The 25,812-nt window shown below is 33.5% G+C and overlaps 1 protein-coding gene across 3 annotated transcripts in view; it reads right to left on the bottom strand.

The window, feature by feature from the left end:
* Positions 1-25,812, bottom strand: part of Nbea (neurobeachin) — a 536,577-nt gene that overhangs the window by 284,964 nt on the left and 225,801 nt on the right. For all 3 annotated transcript variants that reach the window (XM_070002976.1, XM_070002975.1, XM_070002977.1), the window contains one exon: positions 12,702-12,766. In XM_070002976.1, the coding sequence (XP_069859077.1) occupies positions 12,702-12,766 (65 nt within the window). The remainder of the gene's footprint in view (positions 1-12,701; positions 12,767-25,812) is intronic.

The following is a 25,812-nucleotide window of genomic DNA, read 5'->3' on the forward strand; positions in this document are numbered from 1 at the left end:
AACAAAGTTTCAACAAAGAATTTGAAGCTATCAAATTTCACCAATTGGAAGGAAAAGGGATAAAAAAAAAAAACAAAAAAAACCCAACAACAACAAAAAAACAAAGTAGAAAGTCTTGAAAGTAGGTTAGACCATGCAGAATATTTCTAGGATTGAAGACAACATAGATATTATAGAGAAAGAACAGACAAGTATTCAAGACAAATCCAAGAAATATAATAGATCTATTCAACGTTTGGATGACACTATCAGAAGGCCTAATTTAATTTAATGGGTGTAGAGGAGGGCCTAGAGACATAAGTTAAAGGTCTAGGAAATTTATTTAACAGAATCCTAGCAAGAACTTCCCAAGCATGCAGAAAGGTAGGCCCATTCAGATACAAGAAGCCTTTAGAAACCCAAATGGACAAGACGAGAAGAGGACATCCCATTGTCACATTGTAATCTTTACAGGATCAACTAAGATCAAGGAAAGGATCCTTAAAGCTGTCAGGGAGAAAAGATTAATTACCTATTAAGGGAAACCAATCAGAATAACTTCAGATTTCTCAGCAGAGACAACAAAAGAAGGCAAGAAGAGCTTGGAATGATGTACGCTACACCCTAAAGAAAAACAGCTATCCACGAAGAATACTGTATCCAGCTAACCTCTTCTTCATAACCAAAGGTCAAATCAAAAAACCTTTCCAGAGTAAAGAAAAATTGAAACCATATATTTTCACCAAACTAGCTCTACAAAAGATACTTGAAGATGTCATACACATTGAAAACCAACAAGAGCACAATCAAGGCCAAGAAACAGCCCCCAAACAGAGAATCCAAGAATCATAGGAGGAACCTTGTTGGCACAGCTCCCAAGAAGGTGGATAACATGGTAGGAAATACAAAACACCTCTCAGTCCTAACTCTCAATCTTAATGGATTTAACTTCCCGATTAAGCAACACAGACTGTCTACTTGGATCAAAAGGAAAGATCCTTCTATCTGCTGCCTTCAAGAGACACACCTTGCCCATAAAAACAAACAAATTTTGAAGGTGAAAGTCTGGAATAAAATCTATCAAGCAAATGGCCACCATAAACAGGTGGGAGTTGCAATCCTCATATCAGATAAAATAGACTTCAAATTAAAATAAGCGAGAATAGATAAAGAAGGTCACTACATACTAATTAAGGGATCTCTCCGTCAAGAGGATAATACAATTCTAAATATCTATTCAGCAAATAACAGAGCACCCAAATTTATCCAAGAAACACTACTTTCCCTCAAACCACACATAGATTCAAAGACATTAATTGGTGGGGACTTTAACACAACACTATCCCTGCTGGATAGATCAACCCCCTAAAAAACTCAACAGAGAAACCTTGGATCTAAACAATTGCATAGACGAACTAGACTTAACAGACATCTATTGAATATTTCACCCACCAAGATCAGAATACACGTTCTTCTCAGCAGCACATGGAACATTCTCCTAAACAGACCACATTTTAGGTCACAAAGCAAATCTGTCCAAATTCAGAAATATTGAAATAATGGCCTGCGTTCTCTCAGACCAAAAGGTAATAAAATTAGAATTCAACACTAAAGACACCAAAGAAAAGCCTGTAACACATGGAGGCTGAACAACACACTGTTGAACCATGAGTGGGCATTAGAAAAGATTGAAAAGGAAATTCAAGTGTTCATGATATTTAACAAAAATGAACACCCAAATTCCCAGCTCTACTGTGACACAGCATAGGCAGTACTCAGAGACAAGTTTATAGCTCTGAGTTCCGATATCAACAAATTGGTGAGACTTGAAACCAACAATGTAATAAAGTCCCTGAAGTTCCTTGAATAAGGGCAACAAGCTAAAACCTAATCCATTAGACAGTTAATTAAAATTAAATCAAATTAAATGAATTAAGGGTCCAAAAAACAATAGAAGAATAAACAATACAAAGAGTTGACTCTTCAAAAATAAAAATTAAAAATCTGATAGACCCTTAGCAAATCTTATGAGAAAAAGAAGAGAACACACCCAAATAAACTCAGAGATAAGAATGGACACTACACCATAGAAACAACCAAGATTCAGAACATTATTAGGGAATACTTCTCAAACCTTTAGGCTAATAAGTTTGAGAATCTGGAAGAAATTGATGAATTTCTAGCAAATATTGACATGCCAAAACTAAACCAAGATGATTTAAACCAACTTAACAGACCCATATCAACGATCGAAATAGAAATAGCAATAAGAGAACTCCCACCCAAGGAAAGCCCAAGACCGGATGGATTTATAGATGAATTCTACAAGGTCTTCAAAGAGAGAACTCACACCAATACTTTTCCAAATCTTCAATGAAATTGAAAGTAAAAGTTCACTACCAAACTCTTTCTATGAAGACACCATATCCCTCATCCCAAAACCATGCAGGGACTCATTAAAGAAAGAGAACTATAGACTAATTTCTTTGATGAACATCGATGTGAAACTTCTCAACAAAATTTTCGCCAATCCAATTCCACCACTCATCAAAAAAAATCATACAACATTATCAAACAGGATTCATTTCAGGGATGCCAAGTATACACAGGGATGCCAATATACACAAATCAATATAATTCATCACATCAACAAAAGATAAAAAACACATGATTATCTCAATAGATACAGAAAAAGCATTTGACAAGATCCAACACCCTATATGATGAAAGCTCTGGAAAAATTAGGAATACACGGAACAGTTCTCAATATAATAAAGGCTATATATGACAAACCTACAAGCAGCATTATACTTAGTGGCAAAAAGCAAAAGCCATTTACTCTAAATTCAGGAATGAGACAAGGATGTCCACTCTCTCAACTCCTTTTCAATTTAGAATTACAGCAATAAGACAAGATGCAAATATAAAGGGGATCCAAATAGGGAAAGATGAAGTAAAACTCTCCTACTTTGCAGAAGACATGATCTTGTATTTAAAGGACCCCATGGACTCCACTCCCAAGTTACTTGAGCTGATCAGAAACTTTGGGTATAAAATTAACCCTCAAAACAATCAATGGCTTTTCTGTATGCCAATAACGTGAAGATGGCCAAAATCAGTAAAGCAACTCCTTTTGTAATAGCTCCACAAAAAATAAAATACCTAGGAATTAACTTAACCAAAGAAGTGAAGGACCTCTATGATGAAAACTTTCAAAACCTGAAAAAGGAAATTAAAACAGAACTAAGGAAATGGAAACAAATCCCATGTTCCTGGATTGGGAGGATTAACATTGTGAAAATGGCAATACTGCCAAAGTCTATCTACAAATTCAATGTGATACCTATTAATAATCTCAATCACATTCTTCAATGAAATAAGAGAAGCAATACAAAAATTCATAAGGAACAATAAAAGACTCCAAACAACAGAAAGAACAATGCTGGAGGACTATCAATACAAAATTTCAAACTCTACTGAAAAGCCATAGTAATCAAAACAGCTTGTTACTGGCATAAAAACAGACCTGAGGACCAATGGAATAGGACTGAAGATCAAGAAATGAACCCACACACCTATATCCACCTAATCTTTGATAAGGGAGCTAAAAAAAATAGAATGGAAGAAAGACAGCCTCTTTAGTAAATGGTACTTGCAAAATTGGTTATTCACCTATAGAAAACTAAAGCGAGATCCTATGCTAGAATCAACTCCAAATGGATAAAGACCCCAAAATAAAAGCTGACACCCTGAAAACATTATAGGAAGGAATAAGAGAAACTTTAGGGCTCCTTGGCACAGGTGAACTTTTCTTAATAAATACCCAGAAACACAACAATTCAAAGACAGGTTGGACAAATGGGACTGCATGAAACTGCAAAGCTTCTGCATGGCAAAGAACATAGCAAACAAGATCAACAGAAAGCCCACGGATTGGGAGAAGATCTTTACTAGGCATACAATGGACAAGGGTCTCATACCTAAAATATATTTAGAACTCAAAACATTAAATCCCCCAACAACAAATCCTCAAAGAAACAACTGCTCCATTAATAAGTGGGCTGAAGATTTAAAGAGAGACTTCCCTGAAGAGGAAATAAGAATGGCCAATAGACACATGAAGAAATATTCAAATTCTCTGGCCATAAAAGAAATGCAAATCAAAACAACATTGAGATTCAACCTCACCCCAGTTAAAATGGACAAAATCAAGAAATCTAATAACAGATGCTGGAGGGGATATGGACAAAAGAGAACCCTACTGCATTGTTGGTGGGAGTGTAAACTTGTTCAACCACTTTGGAAAGCAATATGGAGTTTCCTCAAAAGACTCCACATAGAGTTCCCCTATGACCCAGCAATCCCACTTTTGGGCATTTACCCAAATGATCACAAACAAGGCCATACTAAAGTTACCAGCACAACTATGTTTATCACAGCATTATTTACCATAGCTAAGATATGGAATCAACCCAGCTCCCCTCAGTAGATGAATGGATCAAGAAAATATGACATATATATATATATACATATATATATATATATATATATACATACATACACAATGTAATTCCATGCCCACATAAAAAAATGACATTGCCTCATTTATTAGGAAATGGAAAGACTTGGAAAAAATTATATTATGTGAGGTAAGCCGGGACCAAAGAAACAGGTCCCATGGTTTCCCTTATTTGCAATTACTAATATATGTCTAGGACAAGCAAAAAAGGTCAAAAGCTATGTACATATGACTATATAAGATTATGCTAAGTGAAATGAACCCCAAGATAGGGACGCAAGTGGTTTTATCTTTCTTGCTGTTGTCTTCAATATACTTATAATGTACTATGAGATTTTTGTTTCTTTTGTATGTTCTTCCCCCATGGTATAACCACTGTATTTGATTCCAGTGCCCTGCATCTTGTATATACACTTTTCTAATTTAGGGAGGGAAGGGAAATAACAAAATGCTGAAAGCAGGGTATGTGTTGATCAATTGTAACAATGAGATATACAAGACTCTGTTGATAATGAACGTTATACCTTTGAGGCAGTGAGTGAAGGAGAAGTTGGGGAGGTGGGGTAGGAAGGGATAATAGGGGAAAAACAAAGGAGGAGTAACAATGCTTGATAGGAAATGTACTCATTACCTTACTCATGTAACTGTAACCCCTCTGTACAATAAAAATTTACAATAAAAATACATATTAAAAACAGTTGCCATTAAATAACGTGGTTCATGAATATAACCTGCTTTGATTAATTTTACCCCTTTCAACTTTCTCACCCATTCTCAAAGACCTTGTGTATACAATGTATATTCTTAAAATATTTATAATTTTTCACATCTACTCTGCTCTTAAGATCTTTTTTTTACATTGTGCCATAATTACAGAAATATAGACTTCTGTTTAATGGAATGTTTTCAAGTCTTCTTTTGTAAAGCTTTTAAAAAAGAAAATGATAAAAGTCCATATGCTTTATATTAATAGATAAAAGTAAAAAAATCTATCAGTACTAAGAATCAAATGAATTAATGATTAGAATTTAAAAGGCATGAAGCACTGATTAGATAATATAATGCTCAAACACAAATTATAATAAGAGTATGTCCACATGTTTTATTTAGATGAAATATAATGATACTTTCTGTTCTTCTAACACCTTAATTTTTCATGATAAAAATCAAGATTATTTTTGTCTTTCTGATCCCTTACCATGTGCCTTTTGCAATCACAACTGCCTACTGGGACAACTCTACCTCCTGAAGCTGCTGAAATCTTTTTTTTTTTTTTTTTTTGGGTCCGGTTGTGGGGCGTGAACTCTGGGCCTGGGCGCTGTCCCTCAGCTCTTCAGCTCAAGGCTAGCGCTCTGCCACTTGAACCACAGCGCCACTTCTGGTTTTTCTTTCTGCTTATGTGGTGCTGAGGAATTGAACCCAGGGCCTCATGCATGCAAGGCAAGCGCTCTATCACTGAGCCAACTTTCCACCCCAAGCTGCTGAAATCTTTACATGAGTTCCTTTGCATTTAGTCATACGTTGCCTATGTTTTTTAAATGGCTTAAGTTACCTCTGTACATACATCTTAACCTCTCAATTCTAAGTTTGTTGGAAATAAAAGATCACATGCATATATATAAGATACATGGATTATCAAAATCCTGATTGATTTTTGTTTACCGTAAGCCAAAAACAACAGAAATAGGAAACAAGAAAATACATTGTAGAAACAAATGCACTAAATATGACACATTTTTCATACATTAGCATTTCCTATTTTCTAGTTAAGATAATGATTGTTTCATGAAATATTACTTAACCTTCACAAAATTAAAATAAATTGTTTAGAAGGGAAGTCCATATAATTTTTTCTAAGAAGAAAAACATCTCAATATACATTCACTTGAAGAACTTATCATGTCAATGAAAGAGTGTTGAGAAGTGTGAACTTTTACAAGTGAACACATCATGGATGCAGAACCCTCATGAATGGATTCACATTACTGCAAGAATAGCTTTGTTCATAAACACAAGTTCAGACCCCTCTTGCTGACTCCTCATCTCTTTTTACCTTTCCCTCATGAGAAGATGAGCAAGAAGGAAGTTGTAAGATGCTGGCATGTCAATCTTGGACTTTTTGTATCCAAAATTATGAGTCAATATTTTCTTATTACAATATGTGCACTATCTAACGTATTATTGTAGTAGCATAGAATGGACTAAGAAAACTCAATTTAAAATACATTTCCTTAGCAGTTGAGGTCTAATCATTATTGATATTTATTAAATTTTCAAAAAACATTTACATCATCATCAGTGTCTAAGGTTAGGTCTATAAATCAGAAACACTCTTTAAGATCTATATAAGTAATTTTATAAAACCACAAGACTCATTTTGACTCATTTACAAAATTCAATGTTTAGTAACTTATCATCATACATATAATATATGCAAACATATAGGAAGAAAAAGGTTTAGGTCAGAGTACACATGAAAAACTGATAGAGGACTTGTCAGATATGCTTGATTAGAAATTAAAAAGGAGTATCAACTGTAAAATAAAAAAAACTCCCTCATTTTACAGCTTGGAGGTTATTAGTATTTTTTGCTTGTCTTACTGATTTTATTTTTGCTTTTGCCAAATCAAAAATAAAATAAAATAAACAAACTCAAGCTAACCAAAGCTTATTGATTTAAATTTAAGTGCATTTGTTAAATTAACTAATTCTTTCAAACTGGGACTCTATAATTACTAAAGAATTATAATTGGATGCATCCTCATCTTAAAATCTTGCCATCAAGCCATATGTATTTTCCCCTTATTCTAATAAAAAAAAAGAAAAGAAAAAAGAAAAGAGCAGGGTTCTGGTGGCTCATGCCTGTAATCCTAGCTACTCAGGAGGCTGAGATCTGAGGTCATGGTTCAAAGCCAGTACGGCAAGAAAGTCTGTGACACTATTATCTCCAATTAACCACTAGAAAACTGGAAGTGGCACTGAGGCTCAAGAGGTAGAGCGCTAACCTTGAGCTGAAGAGCTGAGGGACAGCGCCCAGGCCCAGAGTTCAAGCCCCATGACTGGCAAAAGAAAAGAAAAGAAAAGAATAAAAGCCAGAATTTTGTGAACTGGAGATTAAGTTCAGTGCTAAACATGAAAACCCTCTGGCTCATGATGAAACCTATTCACTAATTTTATCTTATGTTCTTGCCAAAAGAGTAAAAAGGTTAATTTTACGCAAATGATTAATTTATTACCAAAGATTATAGTCACATACCATACTTTAAAAAGTCTTTCTTATTCTCTTATTCTTCATTCCATATTTTAATAATTTAAATTCCAATTATTATTGCCAAGATATTATAGGCAATTTTACATCTCATTAACCTTGCTTTGTTTTAATTATAAAGATCCTTTGTTAGATTCCTTTAAATGATCCCGTTTATAATTTCAGCCTGTCCTGGGGAGTACTTTAATTCAGCTGCACATTCATCAACTGTTTTTGTTCTGTTAATTGTAGACAACTGCACAATTGCTTTCTCCAGCTATGATTGATGAATTGTATTCTCCAGTGTAGCTGTTAAGCAGGATAAACATTTATAACAATTTCCACTTAAAGATTTTTATCTTCATTCCCACAAGGACAAATTAAAGACTGATGTTCTAACAACCAACAGAAAGTGAGTTTAAAAAAAGTTATTTTGAACTGAAAAAGTTAAAAAAAATCCTATCTGTCCATGCAAATGGGATCAAAGCATGGATAAAATATCAAATTTGAAAATAGTAGGCCTAACAAGCACCCACATAAGAGTCACGTGTTTTTACTGTAACTATATGTTTTTTCAGCAAAATTCCGTTTCTTGTGTGTCTTTACGGTTTGTGTTTATGTGTGTGTGAGAGAGATCATTCTGAGTTTAAACTCAGGAATCATTGCTGTTAGGCAAGCACTCTATTGCTGAGCCATACCTTTGGTCTTTTTTTCTTTTGTTATTTTCTGGATAACGTACCATACTTTTTATCTGGGCTTTACAGAATATCTTTTAAACATGTTTTCATGTTTTATAGTTCACATGTCCTGGTTCTCCATGAAGCCCAAAGAATGACAGTCTTGAACTGTGATCATATTTACTTATACCTACTTCATATCTGGATGCATGAACAATGCCTGGCTTGTTTAGTGCGACCAGATTTTGCTACCTTTTTCCCTAGGTTGGGCTTCAACTGTGATCCTCCTGTTCTCTATATCCAAAGAAGCTGGCATTACACACATGTACCACATTGTTGGTTTGAATTTACTAAATTTAAGTAATGACCTAAATAAAAATAGAGTCAGAGAAACTCTCAATATGTATTTTGTATAACATTTATTATTTTATATAAACATTCTTTCCTTTTTAAGTGCCAATAGCTGTCATAAATGTTATATGTGTTATTCTGAACCTTAAGCAAAAGTGGAAAAGTACTACAGTACTTTATGGCTATACTCTAAAATCTTGGTCAGCTTTGTTTATATAATCCCCATTCCTGTGACCACTTCTTGTCCTGACACTATCCTCTTCAACAGGATTGCTGTTCCAACAGTATTGCTGTCCCAACCTTTATTTCTTTAATCTACTCCCCACACTGGAGGTGGACCTCAAACCCCACAGTACCCATAGACCCCCAGCAGAGCTTACTAACCCTTTCTCAGCATGATCTATGCTACCTCTTCTTATGAAGCTGTTTGGCTGAGTGAAAATACCTCATCTTTGAACTATACCACTGCCTAGAATTTAATCCCCCCCCCCACTCTTCTATGTTCTTTCTTCACTATATCCTATTCCTGCCCTAGGACTCATCAAGGGGGACATTCCTTAACACAGGCACACTTTGAAAAACCTTAAAAACTCTGCCACCTGGTGAAATTCAATATCTTCACTATCTTTAACACACCATGTTGTATTATTGTATGTGATGGCTATTATTTGCTCCTCCCAACCCCCAATTTAGAAGAATGTCTTCCTTGTTCATGTCTCTAATCTTTTCTCTAATTGTTAATTACACAGTAGGTGCTGAGCAGCTGTTTATCATGAGTCTTAGAATTTGTTCTGAAAAACTGATAGCTATGATAGTTTTGTTTTTATTCTCAAATCATTTTTAACAGTTACTATGAGAGTGGAAACATTCTTTAATTGAAGAAATGTCACTTTTTTTTTTGTCGGTCGTGGGGCTTGAACTCTGGGCTTGGGAGCTTTCCCTGTGCTCTTCAGCTCAAGGCTAGTGCTCTACCACTTGAGCCACAGACCACTTGTGGTTTTCTAGTGGTTTATTGGAGATAAGAGTCTCATGGGCTTTCCTGCCCAGGCTGGGTTTGAGCTGCAATCCTCAGATCTCAGACTCCTGAGGCGTGAGCTTCCAGTGCCCGGCATGTCACATGTTCTGATCGTTCAAGCTCATCTTAGTTCCTTTAAAGCCTGAGCCATGTTTCTTTTCAAGAGATACCTGCTATATTTCATTAATGGGGCTTCTTTTTATCTCTATTTGAATGAGGGACATGATGATGACCATTTCAAAATTTCCTACATCAAATCTTTGGATTCTAAATTGTTCAACAATTTACTTTAGGATTATTTTCTAAAACAGAGGAAGCTGTCAGACTCTCAACTTCTGACATCATCTCTAAACATGAAAGAGATAAAATCTAATCTATCCCTCTACTATTATACTAAAGAATATTACAGATCTGTGGAATATTCCAGAACATTCAACTCCAGGCATCATGTTCTCAAGATAAAAATCCTTTTAAAATTGGCCTTTTAGCAGAGTAAAAGTTCTTATACCTGTAATCCTACCTACTCAGGAGGCTAAGATTAGGTGATACAAGTTTGAAAGTAGCTCAGAAAAGAAGTTTTCAGACTTCATCTGCAAGTGAGAAAAGTGTGAAATCCCTGGACCTAAGCAATCAAGCCAAATGAGTATGTGAGGTGAGTTAAATCCAAGTTCGAGCCCAATACTGGCAAAACCCACAAAAGAATGGCGATCTTGATATCCTAAGTGAATCTGAAAATTGCAAAACGTAAGTATAACTATGACTTTGTTATGTTCAATGTCTAGTATCCTACCTTTATTGCTATCCAAATTATCATCACTTTAAACTCTTTCAGGTGTCACATTCTTTCTTAAATATATAAAAACACATACTGAACATTGAATTCTGGATCACCTGTCTTTGTCTACAAGTCAAACACAAACAAACAAACAAACAAACAGTGTGGTACAAAGCACAGGATGGTAAGAGATTCTGATTTCATTTAAAAGAAAAACAATTCTAAATAATCTCTATTTTCAACTTCTTTCCTAATATAAAACAAACCCAAGCGACACAACTGAAAACTAAACTGTAGAAAAGCTTAAAACCTCATGCACTGGCAAGTTTTCCACCACTCTCTTTTTTCCGTTAATATTCATAATTTTTTCTTCTGCCACTTCTAGGGCTTGAACTCAGGGCATGGATACTGTCCCTGACTTTTTTTGCCAAAGGCTATTGCTCTACCACCTAAGCCATATCCCTGCATCTAGCTTTTTAGTGATTAATTGGAGATAAGATTCTAAACTCTCATGGACTAGGACCAGGATCCTCCGATCTTAGCCTCATGAATAGCTAGGATTACAACTATGAGCCATGGGAACACGGCAATATCCATAATTTTAATTTTAGTGCTTAGAGATTAAATTTTCTTCTTTTAAAAGGGTTAGTGATGATGCTGGGCATTGGTGGCTCATGCCTGTAATCCTTACTACTCAGGAGGCTGAGATCTGAGGATCATGGTTTGAAGCTAGCCAAGGCAGAAAAGTCTGTAAGACTCTTATCTCTAATTAACTACCAGAAAACTGGAGGTGAAGCTGTGGCTCAAAGTGGTAGTACTCTAGACTTGAGCAATAAAGCTCAGGAGAGCACCCAGTCCCTCAGTTCAAGACCATGACTGACAAAAAAAATTTTTTAAAGGGATAGTAATGGCCATTTTATACTTTCACTCACAGTTTAAATTAAAAATTAGCATATATGTGAATCAAGAGCTATTTCTAAAACTGAAATGACACTGGAGATATTTTGTATTTTCAAATTTCCTTTATATATATATCTTCTACTAATTTTTATTACAATGAGGTTCTGTAAGAGTGAATATTATTATATAAAATACTGTCATAAAAGTTTTCCTGAATCTTTTGTGTTACAACAAGTGAATAATATATTTTAAATGTTAGATGTATGACTAATATTAACAAAAAATGAGGAATATAAAATCTGAAGATAAGCCATAAATTCAGAAGTTATTTCTCAGAATACAGTACAGTAATGTGAGAAAACAGAAAACACTGAGGGACATTTAAATTAATATTTAAGAAAGGCCTTAGCATCTAACATATAAGCTATTTTTTCATGGAATATTATATCATGACAGTCTCTTTGAAAAAAAGATAAATTTCACAGACATTACTATTTCCTTATCAATCTCATTAAATCTGATTGTAAATAAGAAATAGATAATATTAAAGCTCAGTAATTATTTTCCATATTATACCCTATACCAAATAGGAAATTAAAGTTATAAAGGATCCAGGTATTGGGTGAATAGACACTACACATGAAAAATGGAAGAAGACACATCTTTGCAGTTGTCTCCACTATTCATAGGGCACTACAAAAACCATAGTTATAACTCCTTTTCCCAAAGTGATAAATACAAAAAATGGTTTCAGATGTAACTTTATTCATGGCATCAGTAACAATGCTACTTATGAATTACTAACCAAACCTGTTACGATTTCTCTATTTAACATGCTTCACATTTCCAGTTAGATACTGAGCGCATGACACACTCATGTGAACTAATGGGAAGCTAGGAGCTAAACGCTGAGCATAGTCTAAAAGCAGATGGGGCGGCAGATGGGACTGTAGACTGGCTTCACTTGATCTGTGTATAACCACTTCACTGCTCAGTAAGATGGGCTCAAATCTCTAAAATCTTATAAACTTCATTCTTTATTTCATAGATGGTTTTTTTCTCCAAATAATACATAATATTTACTGCTTTGAAGTTTGTTGATTTGAACTTTACATATGATGCAATATTTAACTAAAAGATGCTTGATCACATGTTTTTAGGACAGATGGTAGAGAAAAGCAGTTGCCCAATGGAATAAATTGCACACTTAGTTGTCTAAAAATTGCAAAATTAATTACCTTCCTTCATTGATGAGCTCAATAAATGCAAGTCCTGCATTCTTCTGAATAGAATTTTGCCATTCCTAAAAGGGAAACCAAAGCAAATATAAGAAAAATAATATGTAAATGAACATGAGCATGTAAAATATAGTTTAAGGATCCTGTCAGTGTTATGAATGGATTCTAGATTATTTTGCTTATAAATATCTTTACAAGATCTGATAATAAATGCTATTTTTATAAGAAATGAAGCTTTAAAAAATAGTCTACATGGCTTGTTGTAGGTTCCCATTTTAAGCTTGATTCAGACTGAAATCGAACATGAGATCACAAATACAGAAGTTTTTCTGTACAATCCACTTTTCCAGAAGTATACAGAACAGAAATATTTAGGGTAGAAAACTTGAGTCCCTAACGGAGATCTTTCATTAAAATTGTGAACTTAAAGTTGGAAATACAATCTTTATATTCAGATTGACTGGGAAATTCAGTACTCTAGTTATACACACATTCCAAATGATTGTAACCTATAAAGGAAAAAAGTTACAAATGAAGTCTTTTTAACTGTGTTTTTTTTTCTGTCTTTTCTTTTTTGGTACTGGGGATCACACCCAGGACATTGCACTTGCTAGGCAAGCGCTTTGCCACTGAGCTACATCCCAGCCCCGATGAAGTCTTTTTAAACATACAAAAATACCTAAAACTGAAAGTGTTACTATATATAAACTGATCTGTATGTGCTAATTTACATATTTTTGAATCTGGCAGTCCCATCAGGTCAGGGTCATCAGATGAACATAAATGTCATGAAGTATTTTGGATTAAGGAAGCATATTATTTTGTACTTTTCTTATGGAATATTGAGTGAGCATACATTTTAAACATCTTTATTTGCTGTTCTAGTAATTTAAACCTTCATTATTTAAAATACAGCCGGTACATATATTTTTAAATAAATAAAATATAACTACATGAAAGTAGTCAGCTGACCTGTCCATAAATTCAGCCTCACAACAAAACAGTCTTCCTGTCAAATTTCCACTTAAATACTGGATCAGATTCCCTGTGAAGGCTTTGTATACCTACTAGAATAAATCCTTCAAAAGTATGCACTTGAGAGTGTAAATATTCTCTGATTTAAGGAGAAATCATAAATCTATACTTCCCAAGGAGAGAGAATCCACAACATGGAAAAACATACAGTGACCTCGTGACAGTCTAGAGGTACTGGAGTGCAGTTGCCAAAACTTCTACCTACAATGTACACAAATTACAATACTGCCATTCCAATTCACAGAACTTTTAAAACTTTTCAAGCCATTCCTATTGGAAGCAATCATAGTTGGCTTCATTTCCTACATTTAGCAAAATGATTTACTACCATCATCTTAGATAGTACCATTAATAGAATAAAAAATACGTATTTTTTCTAGAAATACATGACACTTACTATAATCTTAAAATTTAAAACCTGATTCTATCTAGGAATAATCATGCCACTATGAAAGTAAGAGTCTTAAAGACAATTTTTAAGCACTTTTTGTGTGTAGTACTGTTTGTTCACTAAGGCTCTCCTAACAGCAAAGATTCCTAAAAATGAACATATTTTTCAATGACACTTCTGACATGACCTAAAAATGAACATACTTTTCAAAGACACTTCTGACATGAAAAACTTTATCTATGGTAGAGGTAAGAAGAGAGAGGTGAAATCTGGAAACTGAAAGATGATTAAAGTAACAGAAAATTGCATTATTATATATGATGAAGATGAAGAATACCTTTAAAAAAAGTGAAAATATCTTCCAGAAAATAGTATAAAAGGATAATGATGTATAATAAAAACAGAGTTAGAAAGAGAAGATATAAAGAAATTGGAGGTCCTTTTTATGAAAGGCTTGAAACTCTGAATAAGTATTTTAGGAAGAGCAAATAGGAATCATGGAAGGTAGGAAATTATTAAAGAAATTCATTTCCTAGGAATTCAAAGTACAGCTTCATAAAATTGTAGAATGTCAGGATTAAGGCAGTGGCTAAGAGGAAGAATAAAGGTCTATACAAAGAATAAGAAATTAGACTTCTTAACAGCAAAACAATGCGTGTTGCTACACTATTAGTAAAATATGAGGATGGAATAATTACCTTTTCAAACATTCATAGAAGTTTTTCTTATTCACCTCATTCAAGAACTTAGAGATGATATATATACAAGCATATGAAGAACATCACTCCCTTTGTTTGCACATTGTTATAGATGGAGATTGTATGAAATATGGCCCTATTTGTGATTGGAATGTTGTGCATTCAGTGAAAAATGGCTGGAAAATGGCTGGGAACCAAAATGTTAAAGGAATAATTTCTGGTGAGTTATTAAGTCTTCAATATAGATAACCAAGAATGGTAATATTATGAAAATATTGAATAAGAAAGACACAGATTTGGAGAAAAATCGTAAGTGATTTCATAGAATCACTGAAGGTGAAGGAGGTAAGATTGGTAACTAGAGTATAAAATGAGCAACAGTTTTACAGTGAAATCAAAGAAAAACATAGGTCAGCAGACTGAGAAAAATTAAGGGTATTGTTCTTAAGATGAAGAATGTTACATATGGTAACAGATCCTACAGAAGGTGACAAAGAGACATAGGTTACAAGAGATGAATGGCTACAGGGAAATTTTCTTGAAGAAGGTATAAGAGAACAGAGTATCCTGAAAATGCATTAAGGAGAGTGCTTTCTTCAGAAAAAAAGTAAAATATGGGTGGAAGGCATAGCTCAGTGCTAAGAATACCTAGCTAGCTACCTAGCTAGCAAGTGAGAGCCCTGAGCCAAATCACACAACTGCCAAAAAAATTCAAAATAAAAACAAATGAGCAAGTAAAAAGTAGTGAGGATAGATTTTGTTTGCTAACACACATATTAACATAGATTACACATTACAAACGCATATATAAATAGATTAATGTTCATGAATGAATTTAGAATAAATTTGCTTTGCTTCTTCACCAGACAATTAGCATCAATTTGGCCTTATTTATCTTTCTCTTTTTGAATTAAAAAGATATACCCAATTGGCTTCTTCAGAAGAACAGTTCAATTTTAATTCTGAGCTATGGCATGATCAACCTAAGTAATGTTAAATAAGTATTGTGAATTAATGATATACTGGCAAGTAATAATTAAAATGCAGTTCATCTGTTGCTTTTATCAGAGACATGAGGTCAGGTGACAACTAATAAGACCTCTAAAGTTGTTCCTATTTTAAATGATCAAATTGAATTCAATGTACTGCTTTTTTATCCTTATAAAAATCAAACTTTTTCTCTGTGAAGATATAAAGGAATATCACTAATCATCGAAAGGTAAGCTTTTCTAAGGTATAGAAGATATTTTCTGTTCTCCTATGTCCTGGCAAGAAGATTAGTCATCTGTCTACCATGTTCTCTATATCTCTTTAGAATAAAACTTAAAATTAAGATAATCATCATAGAAGTTTAAGACCAGATAAATTCTCCCCATTTTACTTATGTCTCTACAAATGTGGCTTACTCTTTATATACTACATATGCATATTATGTGCCTAAAGAAAAGCCATTTTTACTCATCTTTGATGATAATAAGGCTAAAAGCAATAAATAATGCAAGTTTAACAGTAGTGAAACAGTAGTGTAGTGTAGGTTTTCCACAGTGACTCTATCAAGTATAAAGCAATAGAAAATCAATTCAATTATTGACATTGATATAAAATAAAAAAGTTCTTGCATAAAAAGTTTAATAATGTTGTATTTTCTGATATTTTCCCCCTAGGTTTCATTTGCTACTACTTTGCCAAACATGGATACTTGCTTGTTTGCCATATGTGATATGGGTGATATATTTATGTTATACCCTGGTAATACAAGAGTTGTTTTACAGGGCTTAGCCTAAGTGAAAGCAATCAGTTAATGTTCAGAAAAATTCAGCTTTTGAGGTTTGCAAATGTTCTTATCAAATATATCTAATAATTTCCATAATTTTAATTTATCAAATTATTGCCTATGAACTACATTAACTGCTATTAGCTACATTTATAAGATCTCATCATGGTACCAACTGTTTTTCAAAAGTAAGAATGTTTAATATTTTCAGTATTCAAATTTGGGGGTAAGATGCCAATTCCCAGAAAATGATATAGTCACTCTTAGGAGATTCAGATTCATCTCCCTCTAGCTGAGGAAGGAAGTTCTCAAAAGAGTAAATACTATAAAAATAATATAGAAAAATATGACTCTTGAGGCCTAAGTTCTTATTTTGTGCTTATGGTTGATGACATTCTTACAAATGTGCTACCCCTTCAATTTGATCCCAGTGGATACCAAGGATTTGCTAGGCCAGAAATTGGGGTGGTAATTACTTAAGCTACAGAGGTAACAATAAAAATTTGAATATTAAACAAACCTTTCATCAGTGTTCTGAGATTCTTTGTAAAACATTTTGTCACCTCTCATTGCAGTAGTGACATTTAATGAAATGGATCTCTTAAAGCCATGGAGAAAACAAATTTATTTCTTTCAATTTTTAAAATACTGTGATAGAAAATAAAAATAAAGCATATATGTCTCTCAGAAAACACTGGGATTGAATATGGTTTATAAAGCACTTCAACAAATGTATCATTTAGGTAAATATTGGTCAAAGTATATCCTGAAATTACTTTTCAAAGTCATTCATGACTATCTTTTGCCATTTGAGAATGTAAATCCCCAAAATACACCCACACATGCATGTTCTCCCTGCTCCCATTGCTGAAGAAAACAAAAAATCTAGGAAAAGGTGTAAATCAGCCTTGGCATCACATCTTTGTGGAAAATCACATATATTTATTCAACTTCAGCTATAAATGCCTGCACAGAACTGTCAAATCTTTAAACAGTTTTGTCACATTTTTTAAAAACAATTCTGCATGGATGCATAAAATTTCCTGAAGATGAAGGACTTTTTCAGGGAACTGGATCTCATGTTAAGGACCCTTTGAAACTAAACACTTTGAAGACAAATAAGTTCCAGAAGGATGACAATGAAATCCCCATGTTCTCTTCACAATCATTTTTGTGGTAGGTAGATGACCTAGTAGAAATCTCAGACTGAGAACATAAATCTTTTCCATCAGTTCAATACATACTTTTTATTTCTTCTTTTTGTACAATTAAATAAAGCAAAGTGATATTCTCAAGAGATCCATTGCATTTAAAATATTTGAGATGAAGGAAAATATTATAAGGGGAAAATGAGGGATAGATTGAGATTTGAGATCTTCTGAAACTGTATAACTGACTTCATATTTCCTATATTTGTACATCTACTTATCAGTAACTATAATTGAAACATCATAGGTCCTTAAAATTTCAAAGTGAATGTTCAATATAACTGTCATACTCATAAATCTGTACAGTAAGTTACCAAAGTAACATTTTGATAGCTTCTGTAACTATGTCCATAATATCATATATATACACATGAGTATATATGACATTACATACAAAATCTGAATTATTACAGGAGTGCCTTTTTTATGGAAAAAACTATGCTGACAGAAATAATGAAAAAAATGAAAGAAATGCTTTTTATTTGGGGAGTAAGGACTTCAGATTGAAGCCAAGACTTCTGTGGGCCAACAACAACACCACAAACAAACAAACAAAAGAAACCCACTAAGTTTTTTTAAACTTTCAAAATTTGTGACTTTTTAAGTTAAATAAAATTTTAAATTAGAAAGATGTAAGTTATTTGTCACATTTAAATGCATGTTTAGAATTCAATAATTTGGTTTGAAGAGCTTGTAGAATATAAACTTATACTCTAAGTTTAAATATATAAATCAGAATCCTCTACTTGTCTGTAATCAGTAACTTAATGGCTACTTTTCTCTAGTTTTTATAATTTGACATCTAATAATTTTATATTTTAACCAAAGTTCATCCAAAGCTGTTATATGAGCAGAGTTCAATTTTCTTTCTAAATAATCCAATTCATTTGTGGATTTTCTTGTGGAACAAGAAAACGTTACAGAAACTATTTTGTAAAAGATTACAGAAAAGAATGAGAGATTAAGCAAATGTTAATAAATACTTAATAAAAGATTATTTCTGGGCTGGGAAGGTGGCTCAGTGGTAGAGCGCTTGCCTTGCATGCATGAGGCCCTGGGTTCGATTCTTCAGCACCACATAAGCAAAAAGAAAAAAGCCGGAAGTGGCGCTGTGGCTCAAATGGTAGAGCACTAGCCTTGAGCTGAAGAGCTGAGGGTCAGCGCCCAGGCCCAGAGTTCAGGCCCACGACTGGACCCAAAAAAAAAAAAAAAAGATTATTTCTTAGTTGAAAGTTTGGAAGCAGAGACAAAAACTAAAGTCCCCAAATCATTACTTTACATTCCATTCCATTTGGTATCATTCTAGTAATAGTCATTCTTACATTGTTTTAAAGCTAAGAATAGTTATGTCTGAATGATAATCTTAAAATATTATTAACTGAAGAAAGAGATAAAGTATTATATGAATATAAAATATCAAAATCATTAACATCAAAGCAGTACACAACTTTGCCCCAAACGTTTAAGTTTAACCTTTAAAGCAGACACAATATTTTTCAACATGGGTCATTTTAAGCCATTTTTTTGGTACAATCATAGGTTATGACTAACATCTACACTTACATTAACATCCCATAAAACATGATGAGAAGTACACTATTTTCAAGAATGCATAGGTATCAACCATGTTGTATGGTACTGTTTGCCTGATTTGTTCATTCTCACGCATCAGACTGAAGCCTGAGCAGGCATGCACACAGACACAGACACAGACACAGACACACACACACACACACACACACACACACGCACACACACACATCTCCATTCTTTTGGGCAGGGCAGGGTACTCAGTGCGTCTCACTTGCTAAGCAATTGTGCTACCCTTGAGCCACTTTGCCGGTTCCTTTTTGCATAAATTATTTTTTTTCTGCTGGAAACCAGGCAGGCTTGAATTCAGAGCCTGTGCTTTCATTCTGCTTTTTCTTCATGGCTGGTGCTCTACAACTTGAGCCATACCTCAAGTATGATATTTTTCCTAGTTAACTGAAAATAAAGTCTCTAGGACTTTTCTGACCTGACTGGATAGGAACTGTGATACTCAGATCTCAGATACATGGATTAGAGTGTAAGCCTACTTGTGCCTAGCCTTGCACTGATTATTTTCAAGATAGGGTGTTACTTTATGCTGTGGCCCTACTATTTGTGCTTGTCTTTGTTGCAGTCTGACAGATATTCAGCCATTCTACATGCCTTGTGGTTTGGGAAGACAGGCAAGCTGAGAAACTAATAATAAGAGTCTCTTATACTTTATATTCAAAGTGGCCTTGAACTGGGATTTTCTGGACTGTGCCCCATAAGTAGCTATGTTTATAGGCTTGAGCCACAGGACCATTCAATTCACACTATGGAAAAATATTTTTCCATAATCCTGATCAATGTTACCACTTCAGAATAGAAGTAGTTTCTATTATTAAATAGTTAATATCAGTGCTGGTCGAATTATGTACCATGAAGCAGAATTATGTACCATTATATTAATAATAGATCATTATAATTCATAGTCACCCAAAATATGTGTGAAAGCCAGTTCTAAAACTTTTAGTATTGTAGAGAAATTTAGAGATCATACTTTTAACTCACTACTAGAATATCTTTTGCCATTTAAATTTGTGTGAGTTCACAAACATGCACACACAAAAACACATACATACATATTCTCCATTACTAAATAAAAGGAAAAAATGTAAGAAAAAGTATAAATAAACCATAGGTATCACATCTTCACAAAGAACCATTTATTTATTCCATTTTATTGTGAATACCAGCACAGAACTGTCAAGTTAATCATAATTATAATTAGCTGAGATTTATAAAATTCTGGGCTTCCCAAAGAGTTTGTTCTACTGGTCAATTAAAACAATAAAAGATAGTAATATTGATATATGCCCAGAACAGCTTGTTTTGATGAATATGGCATCTACTTGACACATATGTCTACTACAAGCACTTTACATGTGACTAGTACAAGCCAATTATGTACTAAACATAAAAAGAGGTAGTAGTTTTCAGTTTTGGAAGATGTTTTATAAAATACGAAATAATGCAGAAACATATTTTGATTAATTTTATAATGATTAAATACTGAAATTGTACTAATGTTAAGCACATTTATTATTAAAATCAATCCCTCCATTTCGTTTTAAGCTTTAATTATACTCACTAGAAAGTATGTAATTGTATCAGGTCCACTTTTATTTCCATTGGACAATATTGATGTGGAGTGGAAATTAGAGGAAAAACTTGTGAACCATGTCACAGTTTCATCTTTTACTTGCTTTAATAATTAAAAATAATTTTATGTTCATTTATAGAAATGGTTTGAAAGAAATAGTTTAAATGGTATTAAGAATATGAGAGAAGGGAGAATATTTTCAACTATATAATATTTTAATCTTACAAAATGTGTCATAACAGTTCAAGCCCCACGACCGACAAAAAAAAAATGTGTCATAACTATTTTTTTCATTCCAAAATCATCTAGGGTATTTTGACAGTCTTTGACAGATGATGCTAAGTAAATTAAATAACCACACATCAGTGAGTAAATCTGTACCTCTACCTCATAACACTTCTAAAAATTAACTTGCCATGGTTGAAACACTCAAATATGAGAGCTAAAACTTCACAATTCTTAGAAAACAAGCTTGATATAAATACATGCAAGCTCAGATTTTTGCAACAGATTCATAAATATGATACTAAAAGCATAGGCACAATGACAAAACAAGTAAATTAGGTAACACTGAATTTTAAAACTACTGTGCATCAAAAGATTCAATCAAAAAGGTATAAAGCCTACCCATAAAGCAAGATAAAAAAACTCATAAAGGCTTTAATCTTCAAAGCATACAATGAACACATATGATGCACAGAAGCCAATATACAAAAAACATAATTATAAAGGAAACACATATGAATACAAAATTTTATAATATATATATATATATATTAAAAGCCAGTGTCTACATGTAATTGTATTCAGTATCACCAGTTAGTGGGGAAATGCAAATTAAAAACACAATGAATTTGAACTACACATTCTTCTCTATTTTAGACTTGATATTTGTTAGAATGGTAATTTTAAAACAAGTTATATAAACAAACAAAAAACCTCAGAAATAATAAATGTTAGAGTACATGTGGACAAATTGGAAACTTTGTACATCCATCACAGAAATGTAAAATGGTGATGTCATTATGGGGAACATTTCAGCAGTTCCTGAAACAATGAAACATAGAAATTCTGCATTGTTATCTAGGTGCTGTTGACTCATGCTTGAAATTCTAGATACTCTTGAGGCTGAGATCTTACTATTGAAGTTTAAAGTCAGCCCAGTCGAAAAGTTATCAAGATTTTACTACAAATAACCAGATAAAAAAGATGGATGGAGGCATAGCTCAAGTAGTAGAGTACCCAACCCTGAGTGAAACAGCTGGGTAACAGCATGAGGCTGAGTTTTATGCTGCATAACAGCATAAAAAAGAGAAAGAAGGGGGCTGGGAAGGTGGCACAGTGGCAGAGTGCTTGTCTTGCATGCATGAGGCCCTGGGCTGGATTCCTCAGTACCACATAAGCAAAAAAGAAAAAAAGCCAGAAGTTGCGCTAGGCTCAAGTGGTAGAGTCCTAACCTTGAGCGAAAGAGCTGAGGGACAGTGCCCAGGCCCAGAGTTTAGGCCCCACGACCGGACCCCCCCCCAAAAAAAAAGAGAAAGAAGGGAAAGAACCATATTTGCTAGTATGTACACTCCTAGCTACGTGCTAGATAGAAGCAGGCAGATACTTTCATATCAATCTTCATAATAAATTATTTACAAAAGGCAAAAGTGAAGACAACTTAACTGTCCATAAACAGATGACTAGATAAATGAATGTCAGTCAATCATAAAATATAATGAAGTATTTTTGTTATATGCTTCAACATGAATGGACTTCAAAATATTATATAAAAATAAACTAGACACAAAAACTAATACTTATATGTAACACCTAGAATGGGCACATTGATACAGATAGAAATTAGATTACATATACAAGGAACTAGGGGTGAGGAATTATTACTTAATAAGTACAGAGATTTTGTTTGGAGCTTGGTTTATATGATAATAAGAATATAATTAATGACCTCTGAAAAGTATACTTGAAATATTTTTTGTATGTTTTTATTGTAAAAATGCTGTACAGAGGGGTTAGAGTTACATGAGCAAGGTAGTGAGTACATTTCCTATTGGGCATTGTTGCCTCCTCCTTTGTTTTCCCCCTACTATCCCTTCCTTCCCAGTATACTTGAAATATTAATAATGGCATTTATTATGTATACATTATTATAACAACATGAATCAAATCACTTTAGCAACTACTAGTTGTTATTCATGAATTAACTAATAATTCATCAAACAAGTATACAGTGAGTTAGAAATTTTGCTGTGTGTATGACAGTTACAGCAAACAGAAGGCATCTCTGTCTACAGAAATAGAATGAACTTTGTATAGTGTACATTTCTAGCACAGATGAAATGAATAACATTCATGACCTTGAAAGTCTCTAAAGCCCTGTGTTATCTTCAAGATGTCTTTCCTTTTGGGTTGTTTTATATAAATGACCTATAACTTAACACCTTCTCAATAAATGCAAACTAAATTGAAAAAAATGTGAAATTAAAATAAAATGTTCTAAATAAATGAACGGAATAACAGAATGATTTGAATCATCTATTAAAAATAACAGAAAAGTTTCATGAAAAATCAAAAAGTTTAAATGGAGAAGATGTGAGTAAATAATAACCATTGTGTTAGTTGCAGTAATACCTGGAATGAATTACACTGAACCTTATATGCACAAAAATGTATGTAGAGAAAACTGAATAATGCCCACAGTTTAGACATTGCCAATTTCCCAGTTTTGACTCTGCATGGGGGAAGGGTACATGGAACTCTGTGTACTCCTACATGTATAACTTACTCTGAACATGTAACTACTTAAGCAATAATAATAAAATTATGAAAAATTATTGTGAGGGAATGTGCCATAGGGGAAAAAGGCATCATAAATAATGAAAGTCAAGCATGCTGAAAAAAAGTAAGACAAAACAAAATCTTACAAAGAGTGAAAAATGTTGCATAGTGATAGGATTATAAATATACATATATATTATTTTTACTATCTTCAACGTTGTAGTGGTTCATTTGTAGCACGCTAAGAATTTCAGGCAAGAGAGGTAGGCTTACTGTCAGCACTACAAGGAAATCTATGTCTTATACAAGCTAAGAGTAGAATGATAGCTACCAAGACTTCAGATGGTAATGGGGATGGATAGGGAAAGGTTGATCAATGGGTAATAAAAGACTACATAATTAAGTTGTAAGTAACAATAATATGCTCTATATTTCAAAAAGCTCCAAGAAGAGATTCTTAAAGTTTCTGTCATAGGTAAATAATAAATGTTTGAGAAAACAGATCATGTTTAACCTCATTTGAACATTCTGCAATATATACATGCATCAAAACATTACAAACTTCCTTAATTTTATGTGTTTATTCATTATTTAAAAAATAAATTTAAGTCAGGTGCTGAGGGATCATGTCTGCAATCTTGGCTACTCAGGAGGCTGTGATATGAGAATCTGGGCTCAAAGACAGGCTGAGAAAAAAAAGTCCATGAGACACTCATCTCCAATTAACTACCAAAAAGCTGGAAATGGATCCATGAGTCAAATGGTAGACTGTTAGCTTTAAGCAAAAAATTGCTCAGAGACAGTGCACAGGACCTGAGTCCAAGCGCAGGATTGAATACACACACACACACACACACACACACACACACACACACACACACACACACACACACACACACACACACACACACACACACACACACACACACACACACACACACACACACAAAACACTTATTTTTTTCTGTTAACTTCTCTAGGATTTGAATTAAAAGATATCAACAAAGATGTTTCTTTTAATCAAGATGACTTCATGGAATTGAAATAAATTTGATTATGTATTCTTAAATTATGTGATTAAAGGTTCATCTGGAAATGTGATAATGAATTGAGAAGATAACAGAACTAAGGTTCTCCTGTAGGGGAAACCATTCTGTAGGTATTCTTGTCAAGATACTTCACAAATATATTTCAGATATCCATTTTATTACTCCTTAAAAACCATATATATATGATTTTTCTCTACATTTCTTAAAATTTACAATCTTTTCTATGACCCACGTTGACTATAAACATTATGCTTCATTACATTTTTGACCTTCTGCTTAACTTTTTTTTTTTTGGCCAGTCCTAGGGCTTGAACTTTGAGCCTGGCACTATCCCTGAGCTTCTTTTGCTCAAAGATAATGCTCTAGAGCACCATTTCTGGCTTTTTCTGTTTATGTGATACTGAGGAATAGAACCCAGGGCTTTATGCATGCTAGGCAAACAGTCTTCCATTAAGCTATATTCCCAAACTTTTCTGTTGAACTTTTAGTTACACCTAGGACATATTGTAAGACTCTATAGCATAGAAACAAATTCCAATTTTCTTTTTTAACATGAAATGACATAATACCACAGAAAAGAACTGGGGCAGAATGTTGTCCAAATAAAAAGGCAGGGATTTGTAAGACAGTCAGGACAGGAATGAGAAGACAGAATTATGCCTAAAAATAGAAGATGAACCTGAAAAGATAATGACTGTGAACTACCAAATGTAATTTAAAAGTCAGAAAGAAACTTTTACTTCTCAACTCTATATGATCAAAACAGTATAATATTTTATATAGAAATACTCCAAGAAAAGGTACAAAATGTGTGGTAACCTCATAACCAAATGAATATATTATCTGGCTACTTCATTTCAGTTGTGCTATAAATAAAGTCAGTCATAACTGAGCATCTAACAGGTTCTTTCCTCTTCATGACCTTGACCTACAATGTGAATTCCATACTTTGTTAATGGTGTTCACAAACATTATATCAGAATCCATCTATATCCGTCTC

Source organism: Dipodomys merriami, unplaced genomic scaffold, assembly GCF_024711535.1.
Source record: "Dipodomys merriami isolate MVZ:Mamm:240054 unplaced genomic scaffold, mDipMer1.0.p SCAF_6, whole genome shotgun sequence".
NCBI lineage: Eukaryota > Metazoa > Chordata > Mammalia > Rodentia > Heteromyidae > Dipodomys > Dipodomys merriami.